Below are 12,748 nucleotides of genomic sequence, written 5' to 3' on the forward strand. Positions count from 1 at the left end.
AAACAATATGCATTAGTTGCGTTCCAGATGCTTCAGGATTTGCAGGTTTTTACAGGAAGTCGTTCCAGGTGACCACCTCCCATAAAGTTTATTAATGGAGAAAACAGCTGTTCCTGCAAATCGTGTATTTCGTGAATATCGTGAAGCATCTGGAACGCAACTATTACCATTTTTACCATTTGCGTAAGGAAGCCCAAAGCTCTTCCACGTATGTATGTTTGTTCTATGAATGTATTACCCGTATTACTTTCTCCACTGGCCCACTGATTAATAATTTCAGATTGCTTTATGGCCCGAGTCTTGTTGCATACAATTGGTACGTTATCGCAATACATTGACTAGTTTTCGCAGAGCTCAATTAAGAGTCACAACCTCGCAATAATGCAATCGAATGCATTTTGGTTTGTTTGAATTACTACACTTTCTCCCTATACTGTCCACTGCCAACCCTTGAGAGTTGAGCGCTTCCATAGCAGTCGAGAGCTTATCCTTATTTGGATTGATCTGTCATCATGAATTAATCCTGACTCAACCGATTTTCTTTTATGGCTCACAAATGCTTTTGTGATGTAACCATAAAAAAGTAATACTTTTTATGGATACATTTTACAATAGGCATACTTACATATATTTCCACTTTCATGCATGAATTGAAGTATCACGCATGTATGTATGTATGTATGTATGGTATGCACATGTGCATATCTTATCTTGGTGTTAATTTGTTAATTTAAGTGTGTGATAACATCAGGTAATTAATTAGATCATAAAATAAGTTTATTACCATAACCGAGCTTTTTCCATCAAGATTTAAGGTTTTGCAAGTTAAAACAAAAGGATATATGCTTATCGTTCGTTTGCTAAAAGAACGTCATAACTCAAAAAATAAAACAAATGCAAAAGTATTATTATGCTTTTATAATAATTTAATTTTTATCAAGGACTCACGACTGCAAAAAGATGCAAAGAAAGGCAGTATGCTGTTTTTTTAGTCAGTCCCCAGGCCCTCGGTTTGCATTTAGTGCGCGCATAAAAGACTTCGTACCCGGAGCCTATGAAGGATGAATATCGAGCACAGGGAAATGCTGTAATCATCGTCCCCTAGAAAGACAAACACATTAATCTGTAGGATGATCTTGCAGTTTGAAACGGCGCATGATTGCAAAGGGGAATTGGAAACTCTCTATGATGCCATTGATAGCTTGTCTGCAAGCCGTTGTTGTTGTGCCTGTATGAAGGCTCCTCCCCAAGCAAGGACCTGTTTAGCTGTTCCCGTCCGCAACACCCTACTAAAAAAGGCTTGCTCAGTATTTTGTTGTGCTCCTTAACTGGAAGCTTCTCACTATGCAGGCAGTCGCTGGCCTGAGTGTGTTTTGGAAAGTCTGTAGCTTCGTCCACTGCGTCCAACTAGACTCTAGAAACCAAACAGCCGGAACATAATTTAGAACCTTCAGACCTCTTCTCTTTGTCTTTGCCCCAGGTGCTGTTGGCGAGCGGCTTGAGGACCCTATTGCTGCTGTGTACTTTATTGATAATTGCGGTAACCCCTAGAATTTTCGTGTGTTCAATCCCGAAATTCGTGTGCCAATTTCAAGCCTGGCCTCCTTTGTCCAGCTGGAGAAGAGGGTCGCTTCGTTAGGGGAGGGTGAGAGGTAGCCGTTTACTTTCGAGCAGTTAAACAATAGCGGGGATGGGAAATTATACTCCTTTTTATTTCGAAATCAAAAAATATTTAGAGGTCGCTCAAAGCGCTCAAAGTTTTGCATGTATCTTATTACACTAAAAAAGCAATTCTTGTATACATATATATCGATAGGGTTCACGGAAACGGCTCTAACGATTTTAATGAAATTTTGTACACAGATTATGTTTTGGATTTTAAGGTTATCTGAATAGGCAATATCTGCGAGAAGACTCGCATAAGGTTGCCACCTATTCGAAATTAGTTACAAATTAATTAAAAACTCATAATACGGGTATCAAATGGAAGGTATTTTAAAGATCCCCAATTTAAAAATATTTTTAATAAGGTTGCCATCTATTTTGAATCGCATATTTATTTAATTTTTTGTTCAGAAAAAAAGGTAAAATATTACTATTCATGGGTACCAAGAGAAGGTTATTAAACATTGCTTTTCCTATACACAAAATGTTATGTCTTAGGATAATAGTGTAAGGTTGCCACTTATTTTGGATTACACACAATTTATCTAAAACATCGCAATATGGATATCAAATGAAAGGTGTTGTTGAGAACTTTGGTCCGAAAATATTTTTCATCAGGGTTGCCACGCTTCCTTGTAACACAAATTTTTATTTTGTTAATCTCAATCAACATTTTTTTATGTATGTATACGTACATAGTACACATACGCTCAATATTTTCACCAGTCATTCCAGCGTATACGGAATAGGGTTGCCACCAAAATTTTAGAGTAAGGAATTTACTTAATAGATATGGAAATCCTATTTTTTTTGTTTATTTCCAAAAAAAAATTTTATAAAGCTATCCAAATCTTGAAAACTTTAAAAATTATATGCAAAGCTTGTTGTCGTTGTTGTAGCAGCATACAAATTCCCCAAAGACATTTTGGGGAGTGTTGCTGGAGTGACAGTCCTTGGCCAGATATAAATCTGGGTCGTTCCGGTTACGTAGACCCGACTGTCGTGGGAACGTCCGGGCAAAGCTCGGTCAACCTGGTACTTTATGTATATAGGGGAAAAATTTTTTTTTGTAGAAATGGTAAAACATTCTTGAAAATCAATATTTTTCGATCACTAAACTTTGTTTCTCTTCAGAAGTCTTTCAATAATAATAACCAATTTTTTATTTAAAAATTTTTTAATATAAACTATTTTTATAGGGCCTTAGTATTAAAAAATGGCTAAATAAAAAATTTGCCATTGTTATTGCAAGGCTCCTGAAGGAAAAAACTTTTCCGATTCAGAAATGCTGATTTTCACGAAATTCTATACCATTTCTACGAAACTTTTTTCCATATAAAATATATAGAAAACGTTGAGCGCTTTGAGCGACATCTAAACATTTTTTGTATTTCGGTCTAAAAAAGGGGCTTTTTTTCGATATAGAACAATCGCAGGGTGTGAGAGCATTAAAATTCCGACTTAACATTTCCCCTCCACAAGCACTTTTGGATCACCTTAATGTACATAGGTATTTACATTTTTGGAAACATTCTGATTCTAAGGATTAAAAAAATATTATATATGTATGTAAGTATGCAAATTTTTTACTAATTGTTATTACGCGACTTCAATGCTTTCACTTATACTTAATTTTATATTTATAGCTAAATATGTACATACATATATTTACATATGTACATATAAACGTCTGTATGTGCGGATCTCAAGGTGAACCCTTTTGCGATCGACTAACTGTAACCGTAACATTGAATAGCAGTTTACGAGCCTCCTTAAAATACAAACTTATCGCTTTATACTTACCACGGTCTTAAATTCATTTTGACATTTTTAAATTAGTTGATTTTTAACTGGAAATCGATTTTATCAAATAAGCAAACAAATAAGAAATTGCCAAATTCAACAATGCCTTCAACTGTAAATTTTATGATGTCGAAGAGTTTCGCAAAAGATTAAAGAAACATTGAAACCAATAAATGCAAACAAATGTGAATGCATTTCTCTCTGTCTGTATGTTTGTAAGTGCAGTGAAAAGGGTCGCTTAGGACATGCTGCTGCCATCCCGAATTCGTATGAACGCCGCCAAAACCGGTTAACGGAAATAATCTTATTTAATTTGAATTTTTGTTGAATTCGGGGGAGGAAATGCACTGCAAATACAAACATACATACATACGCGTGCATCTACTTAAAACTACAAGAATTCGCAATATGCATGGATCGTAAACCAAATTTGTACATTTGTTTTTATGTTTACACATGTGCGCGACTGCTGGCTAACTGCAATGTGAATGGTTAGATATATTTGTAGTGTGTGAGTATATAAAGAAGTGGTAAGAAGTTCGATTGCTGAGTGGAGTATAAAGACTGCAACACAGAAGTAGCCAAAGAACTTTCAGCAGCCAACAGTTATCGAGAGCGCATGCGTCGTGTAAAGGTGGCGGTCGAATATTCGAACGAGAAAGAAAGTAAAGTGTACTTTGTTTTCGCTGCAAAAATGTTTCTAAATTTGATTATCCTGACTACGTTGCTGAGTGCGGGTGTTCACGCCGCCACAACGGCCCACATAGCGGCGCACTCGGAGTTGCCAAATGTACAGCACATCATTTACTTGCCAACCAACGGAAATCAGGTGACCACTTGGCCTAATTCGGGTCACAGCGTTAGCCCACTTTATCAGCAGCAAATCGGTGGAGTTGTGGACTCACATAAGTATCAACAAGCAATACAAGGCCACACAGGTGTGGTAAATGCAGTGAATTTACAACAACAACAACCTCACTCATCACCAGCTGCAATGTCGCTCAATCCTCTGCATACCGGTAATAAGGAACATTTTCCTGGCAACTTTATACTCTATGAGGATCAAGTCACTATTCTACCCCAATTGGATTCACGCGACTCGCATGAAGAATATGAAGTTTGGCCTCCCGTGGGAATATATCCTCCGCCATCACCACCACCACTAGCGATAAAACCCACATCTTATCCAGCATATTACCCTCTTCCATATCCAGTGACAAAGCCAACACTTCGGCCAAGTACGACGCGCCCAACAACGTTGCGTCCAACTGCGACACGCCCAACAACTACTCGCCCCACAACAGCTCGCCCACGACCACCTCAATATCCTCCATTTTATCCCAAACCTCCATATAATCCACAATACCCCTTGGAAGGGTTGCCGCTCTATCCTCACTATCCTTTACCTCCACTTTTGACTACACAGCGCCCTACCACGACGACGACGACGACGCCTACGACACCCAGGCCTAGTGGCGCAGATGTCCAAGTGCTGGAGAATTATCAAATCATCTCCGATAGAGGGATCACGAAATATAAGTAAGTGTTGGGTTTTTATTTGACTTTAGTCCTCGAAACTGTAATCACATCTTTCCTGCTGATAAAGGCTACGTCTCAGTAACGGGCTGACTGATTACAAAAAGGTAACGAAAAAGCATATTGGCCAGAGAACTATTTATGTGCAATCTGGTTACTACTCAGTGCCGGTGGATCCGCAGAGAAACAAATACAATTTGATTCACTACATTGCCGATGAGAGAGGTTACCGGATCATAGGAGGTACATATGCTTTTGTTAATCTGCTTTGATCATTTATATTTTATAAATTTCCATATTTCATTCAATTTTCAGTGCAAGCGTGCTCTAATGAAAATCCATGCAGGGTTCTAAAGGAATAAACATGAAAGAGTGCAGTATTAAACGAAATCGAACTTGTTTTTATGTATTATAAAAATATATTTGAATTCATTAAAGTATGTCTTCGTAAAATAAAAACTAGTTACGTCTACACATTGATTATAGTTTTTTATTTCTATAAAGTGCTCCAATGCCTTTTAAGCCTAGCTTGACAAGCAGACTTCTTATAAATTTCGAATTTGTTTCTGACCTTATAAGCCAACATACTAAGGCTAAAATGGAGCGCCAATTGTGATGATTCCAGAACCACAACTCCTTTGTTAACCAGCTCTTAAAACTTCCAACTTACACAAGCGGAATAAATGGTAAGGGTTGTGGGTCCTGTGGGATTAGATTACCTTACCAAGGTCCGCAATCTGTCTATGGCAGCTCGCATCATTCCGCACATCTGGAAAATGGGGAGAGTGGTCCCACTACTTAAACCAGGGAAACTGGCTAACAAGGGGAGTCTTAATCGACCGATAACCCTCCTTTTCCCGGTATCGAAGAGTATTGAGGTCTACCTATTCCCGCGCCAAACCTGACCCCAGCGCAAGGCAAAACATCAGCACTTAACGCCTTAAACACTCAGATAACTCGAGGCCTAAATCGAAACTGCCCCTATAAACAGTCCTAATAGCGATTGATCTGTCATAGGCATTTGACTCCGTCAGTCACTTCACTCTACTAGACAGAAGCTGGGTATTCACGTCGATGGCAAACCAATTCAGACGGTGAATAACCAGAAACCGTCGGAGCTACCTTCTCGGCGCATACAACCGCAAATGTCAATAGAGCCGCAACAAGTCGCTAGCCGGCAACACCTGGAGAAAACACAAATACATGTTTTTGGTAACACACAAGGTAATTGGGCGGCCAGTTCTAAACTATGCAGCGCCCGAGTGGGCGCCGGGGACTAGCAGAACGTAGTGGAAAAAGTTACAGACATGCCAGAACACAGCACTCCAGACCGCGACTGGATGCCTTTTGATGTCACCAGAATACCACCTACACGACGACGCCCAAATGCTCCCCGTCAAGGAGCACAACACCATGCTAAGTAAGCAGTTCCGAGTAGAGTATCACAGACTCGGGAACCCGAAATTGCAGCAGGTCTCTAGCCAAGGCACGTCAGTAGATATCTATACGAAGTGACGGACGAAGTTCAGATGTTCATAAAACAACCTCTGGACCCGACATATGCGCCCAACGAGAGCCCGATATGGGGAGAGTTACCACATGACTCACGGAAACTCTTCTTATGCCCTCTAAAACCCAACCCAGCTAACGCCCTTGTACTTATGGAAGTTGCGCACTTCTTGGGTCTCCCCTTAGCTGAGTTGGATTATTTTTCCGATAGGGTAAGAGAATTATATATTTTTGTACGAATTTCCGTCATCTTCTTACAAGTTTGGTTTAGAGAAAAAGAGTAGAATGTTTTCGCTTCGGTGTTGATAACCATTGCATTCAAAGCTACCATAGCCTTCGACCGCCGAGCATGCACGGGTCTCTTGCGCCGCCAGCAAGCAATGCCCAGTTAATACTCCCTAAGTCCTTCCCCGCCTGGTCTTTCCATCGCAGAGAAGGGGTTGCTCTTCCTCTGCTACCAGCATCGCGACCCGCGTTCAACCCCTCCGAGTTGGAGCGTTTCTGTCCATCGGTATAACATGACCAACCCGTCCCGAAATTTTATCACTTGCATGTAAATAGCCTATTTTAGAGCTGTCAAATGATCTAAACATTTCTTTTGCTTGATAAGGTTTGTAATCAATTATGGTTTTTAAGTACTTTTATTTTGCAAATTTAATCTCATTTCGTCTATTTCAAGTAAATACTGTTTTCTTTTTACATTCACATTTGAATTAAAGATACTGATTCTACAAGTGGAAGTCACTCATCTAGGCATGACCTTTGTTCGGCCTTTCTGTGGCATAATCGACACTTTCCTTAAATTGTGGCACTTCAATCGAACGCGGCAAGTTGGGGTAGACTTGAGGGGTAATTGCTGAAATTAGAATGAAATAAATAGAAAAGTTAGCGTGTGCTTTTATCCAAAAGAGATTCTTTGTTATACTGGTATGTAAATATACATATACATATATGTTTACTGATAAAACTACATTTTCAATAATTTCCGATAGAATTACTTATTTTAAATAACAAAATATCGAAATCGGTTTAATAACTTTCAGATATTCCAGAGAATGACAGAAAGTGAATTGATGGACTCTGATCTATCTGATTATTTCCTATATTTGCATGGCGGATTGGTTGGATAGAGAGAGGATTTTTAGTATAGGGATATATAGGTGGGATGGCAATTCATTGCTCCTCTGCAAACTTATCAGATTTCTTTATGAATCTTAGCAGTTTGTCGAGGGAAGAGAATGTTGGTCGTCCGTTCTCAATACTTCCGGCCCAAAAATGTACCAACTAAGTCTGACGAAGGCCGGACAGCGATACACTAAACTTCCAAACAAAATGTATACAGTAGATTGTCGATGATGTCTATGATGACCATATGAGGTCCCCATGGATAATGTCCCGTTCTCAGTACTAAGTACTGGAGCTCGTAGATCTCACCTTTTACTTCTGAGAAGGAATTTTGCTACCATTCTGTCAGGCCTTTCCAGGAAACACTTGGTTGTTTTGCAGGCGTCAATAATACACCAAGGGCGCTCATAAGTTTTATTAATGAAATTCTTGAAGTATCCGACTGTTTCCTCTTTGCTATGGTAGGGATAAAACAAGGACAATTGTAACCGCAAGGTCAAGGCATTCTTTTTAGGCTTACAAAGCCGTTGTGAAGGATGAAGAAGTAAAACTATTTCAAAAATTACACTAAAGGCTACGATCTAAAGGCCTCGAAACGGCGCTTGTGATTTTAGCGCGGTCGGCGGTATCTCTGTTAACAAACAGAGAAATTGCCTTCAAATTAGGTTTTTAAAGCAAATCTGAGTTCGCAATGAAGAGCCCCTCACCGGGAGGAGTACTTTCACTGCTTGTATGGCTTGTGGTCTTGAACAGACTTCCAGGTAGTCTAAATTATCAGGGAATCAAGCAGGTGGCTTGTGGCGACGATCTAGCCATGTTGATATCAGGCCAACTGTCTTCGTGAGCTGTGGCTCTGCTCTTAATACAGTGTCGGACAGATTAAAAGGATCACGCATTTTAACAAGTTGTGGCGATTTTTATTTTTGTTTATTTAATGTTCTTTTTTATAAAAGTATAGCTCACAATCTAACAAAAACCATGTAGTTCCAAATTTCAAACTTTGTACAAAAATTGGACAAATCCGACAGAGTTTCATCAAAATTTCCATCAGAATTTTTAGAAAAAATTTACATACGAAAAAATTATCGAAAATGGTGATACCGTCAGCAAAAAAATCATTATAAATCCACCAGATTTCTTATCAATTTCATGCTTCCACTTTATTATATTAAAATTTAGAGGCCTATAAAAATGCAAACCAATTTTTTGCTTCTAAAAATTGTCGAATTTTCCTAATTTTCGTACAAAGTTTGAAATTTGGAGTTATGTACGTGGGTTTTGTTAGATGGCAAGCTACAATTTTATAAAAAAAATAATAGACATTAAATAGGTAAAAGAAAAATAGCCAAAAATTGTTACAGTGTCGCAACCCTATTAATTTGTCCGACAATAATCCTTTTAGCTATCCAAAAAACTTGCACAAGCTTGTACAAATTGTTACCAAATCGCGTTCGTTTGGACAGAAAACTTGTAAAACTTGCAAGGAGAGAGCTCAATTTTTAACATTTCATTTGGAGGGGAAGTTGAAAATTCGTGCTAGGAAAATTTTTGCCAGCAGGAATTTGGGAGCAGTCTTGTGGCACACGGTTGCATTTACTAATTGAGATTTACTAATGAAAGAAGTGTGTAAATATGTGTTTAGCTAATTAATTTAATTAATTACAGTGATTTGTAATGTACTCGGCTGAAAAAGGTGTATTCGTAATCGGAACGCAGTCGACGCCACTGGCGATACAGTAGGAAATCCGAAAGTGACTAGGTACTTCAAAGAAATTCAAGCGTATGCTGAAGAAAGTCAAAATAAGAAGAAATTTACGTATAGGACCTGTTTTGTCTTTGTCTTGAAAAAATTTCAAAAATTGACTATGTTCGAAATACAACCGTGTATGCCAGCTGGCCGTGAATTTTGCAATCCTCAGCGCGCCCAACTTTGTAAGTTTCTCTCTTTGCGAGAGTAAGATACTATATTCTCTGAATTTTGTTGCTTGCTAATTCTTACTGGCTTTTCCAAACGAACACAACTAATGTATGTCCAATGCTGTGAACTAGGGCTTCTCTTTCAAAAAAAGAATTACCAAAATTTACTACTCAAATACTAACCACACAGATTGAAAATACCAGAGAAAATTCTTATAAAATTACAGCTGTCCGCATACCTTCATAAGCTAGCTTGAATTAAATACTTTCTCGTATGTTGCTTTGCGTCTAATCGCCGACTGTTTTGCACACAAAATGCTTATATGTCGGCCACAGATTTGAAATTCACATTTGCTACTTCATATTGAATTGAATAAATTAAAATTCTAATTTAAATAAATATTCACTATACTCACATTGATTTTGTCTGTAACCATTTTGATCGGCATTGTAGAAGACAGTGATGTAACGTCCATCGGTCTGACGGTAGGAGTAATAGCCAACCACAACAAGCGTTTTAACTTTGTCATAGACAAGAAAGTAGCCACGTTCATAGCGTGCAGTACCATCAGCCAATTCGTATCTGAACTCGTAGCTGCCGTCCGGGAAGCGATGGTCGAAACGATCCAAAACATTCTTTTCTGTTACTGGCTCCGGTTGGGGTCGCTGTTGTTGTTGTTGTTGTTGCTGCTGCTGCTGTAAAGTGCCACTACCAATATGATTATTATGCAAATATTGATTTTGGTTATTTGTAAAATATGCCGAAGCAGATGCATCGCTTTGCTGTGAGCTGGCGGCGTATTGATTGTTTGGACGCGGTGAATTGCTATTAACAGCCGCTTGCGTGCAAGTCAAAGCCAAGCAACAGAAAGTGATAAATGCAAATATTGTGCGACACATTTTTTTTTGGTTTTGTTGCGTACGCTTGACAAATTAATCCTTTTCAGAGAAAAAAAAAACACAAAAGCTTTTCACACCTTTTAGCGGTAAGTTGCAATTCGTGCGAGCGTGTGTGTGTGTGTGATTGTGTTTATTGGTGCGCGCGGTGGGAGTATGTGCGTCTGTTTTGTTACTCAGAAGCAGTTTAATGTAAATACTGGCTATGCGCACGCTTTTATAGTACTTAGCTGCTGACAGGCAGGCGTACATACATACATACATACATACATACATATGTATGTAGATATGTAGATATATGCCAGTATAAATGTACACATCTGCGCACATCTAAATAAAGTTGTCAAAAATTTGAGACGCTTCATCAGCGCGCGCTCGCGCGCGCCAAGCTTCTCAGCGAGTAGGCCGACCGATCTGCTGGTCCTGCTGACTCTTTGGCGGCGCGCGTAATCACAACCGGCATCTGGTGAGAATGCTTTGAAAGCGCTCTTACATTTATGTACATAAACAACGTTGAAACATACATAAATGCGCACGCACAATCTGCCCCACCTGCTGCTGCCGTTGTCGGCGCTGCCTTGATTGCTATTTGCCACACAGCGTGTTCTAAGGTTAATTTACGTTTTTGATTCTAATTTGCAACGGCACTCAAAAATTTGTACGCGCGCGCGCGCGCGCACTTTTCGCTTGCGAAGGTACAGAAATAAATGGAGCGCAAAAATAGCGCTTTCGTTCGTTAAGTCGCAGGCGCAGCCGCCACCTCAATGAAGATCACATTGAAGACTGCGCTGATAAGTGATTTGAATTTTTTTCTCTCGCATACAATATACACACACACACGCGAATATGTATGAATAATTTTACACACAAAATTTTGTGTACATTTTTACCTGTACGTTGACTAATTCCCGCCTTTTTGTCATTCGCTCAAAAATTTCATCTTTACTTGTTGAGCCTTATCTGATCTCGACTGCGTCTTTTACGCGGTCGCAACGCGAAAATGTGCTCTATACAACATAAATATTTTGCGGGGAGAACGTGCTCCAGGCCTTAAATGTTTTTTTTTCTTTTGTGTTGGGAAGTGTTCAGCGCATACGCACATACTGCTCGCGTTGCTTTTAATGGAACGCTTGAGAGAACGCGAAAAGAATTGGTGTGTCTGAACAATCCAGTGTTTCATACAATTCTACGGTACATTATGTATTACTTGCCACCAAAAAGTATGTCACACAAAAATTAAATTTGCTGCCATCAAAATTGTTGTCTTTACACTTGTCATTTTAACGGTTTCAAATATTTTCCCATCTTATTCATTTTGAGATTATAATCGCTTTTATACTTTTAAGTAACTTTGCAAAAAAAAAAAACAAACACAAATAAGTAAATGGAATCAGGTTATTAGCGAATGTTTTTTTTTCCCCCTGTTTTTTAGGTGTGTGCTCGTTTATATTTTTATGATTTAGTTATATTACATTCAAATAAAATTGAGTTTTTTGACCCTCTTTATATTAATGGGTTGCTGCAAATTTAGACCAGTTTGTACGAGATATTAATTGATGAGTTTTTTTTTTAAATATATTCTATAAATATAAAATATGATATCGGAGTACCTCAATGAATATTAAAAAAAAAAATATCAAAAACCGTCGGGCGTTTTTTTCTATGATAATTTTTATTATTTCAATGATTCTACAATCGAATGACCGCCTCAAATAACGTTGTAACCGACAAATTTCTAATTTTACAAAATAGAAAAAACTTGTTTACTGACTCACATACGGGGATTTGATTCGCTTTTATACTTTTCCAGCATAGCAGTCTTCAAGAATCTTGTCTTTAAAAAAATAAAATATACACATTAATATTTTTAAAATTAAGAAAACTAGCTTTGAGCAGATTTTCGCTTACAACGTTATTTAAGGCGACCATTCAATTGACGAAGTTCGTATTTTAATTATAGTTTTAGTAATTACATTTGATAACCCCAAAATTATCGATTATCCGTGATTACTATTGTAGTCACTATTGTTGCCAGATTTTTTTTTCAGTCATACAGATTTTTATCCAAAATACGGGATTTACAAAAATTTAACGGGAAAAAGTAAAAAAGTTCGGGCCGAGCCGAACATTAAATACCCGGCGCAAGTATTTAATATATGACTTTCACCTTTCCGAAAGCTACCGCTACATGTAAGCCGGGGCGTATCAATTTTGAGTAAATTAGAGTCCTTAAATTTCGAAATTTACAAGTTTCAAGCAGTTCTGAAATTTACCGTTATATGAAAAGCGGCCGTTA

General features: G+C 38.3%; 2 protein-coding genes across 2 annotated transcripts; one reads left to right on the forward strand and one right to left on the reverse strand.

Annotated features, from left to right (window-relative positions):
* The first annotated feature begins 4,031 nt into the window (after window positions 1–4,031).
* Window positions 4,032–5,484, forward strand: LOC108378792 (uncharacterized). Its single transcript, XM_017635096.1, has 3 exons — window positions 4,032–5,007; window positions 5,075–5,247; window positions 5,320–5,484. Exons 1-3 carry the CDS (start codon window positions 4,088–4,090, stop codon window positions 5,364–5,366), a joined length of 1,140 nt encoding a protein of 379 aa, XP_017490585.1. The 5' UTR covers window positions 4,032–4,087; the 3' UTR covers window positions 5,367–5,484.
* A 1,695-nt stretch (window positions 5,485–7,179) lies between these two features.
* Window positions 7,180–10,505, reverse strand: LOC108378793 (uncharacterized). Its single transcript, XM_017635097.1, has 2 exons — window positions 9,972–10,505; window positions 7,180–7,369 (listed from the first exon to the last, which is right to left on the reverse strand). The coding sequence occupies exons 1-2, from the start codon at window positions 10,453–10,455 to the stop codon at window positions 7,263–7,265; spliced, it is 591 nt and encodes a 196-aa protein (XP_017490586.1). The 5' UTR covers window positions 10,456–10,505; the 3' UTR covers window positions 7,180–7,262.
* Between the last annotated feature and the right edge of the window lie 2,243 nt (window positions 10,506–12,748).

Source organism: Rhagoletis zephyria, unplaced genomic scaffold (genome assembly GCF_001687245.7).
Source record: "Rhagoletis zephyria isolate East Lansing unplaced genomic scaffold, Rhagoletis_zephyria_1.1 Rzeph_scaffold_14959, whole genome shotgun sequence".
In the NCBI taxonomy this organism is placed as follows: domain Eukaryota; kingdom Metazoa; phylum Arthropoda; class Insecta; order Diptera; family Tephritidae; genus Rhagoletis; species Rhagoletis zephyria.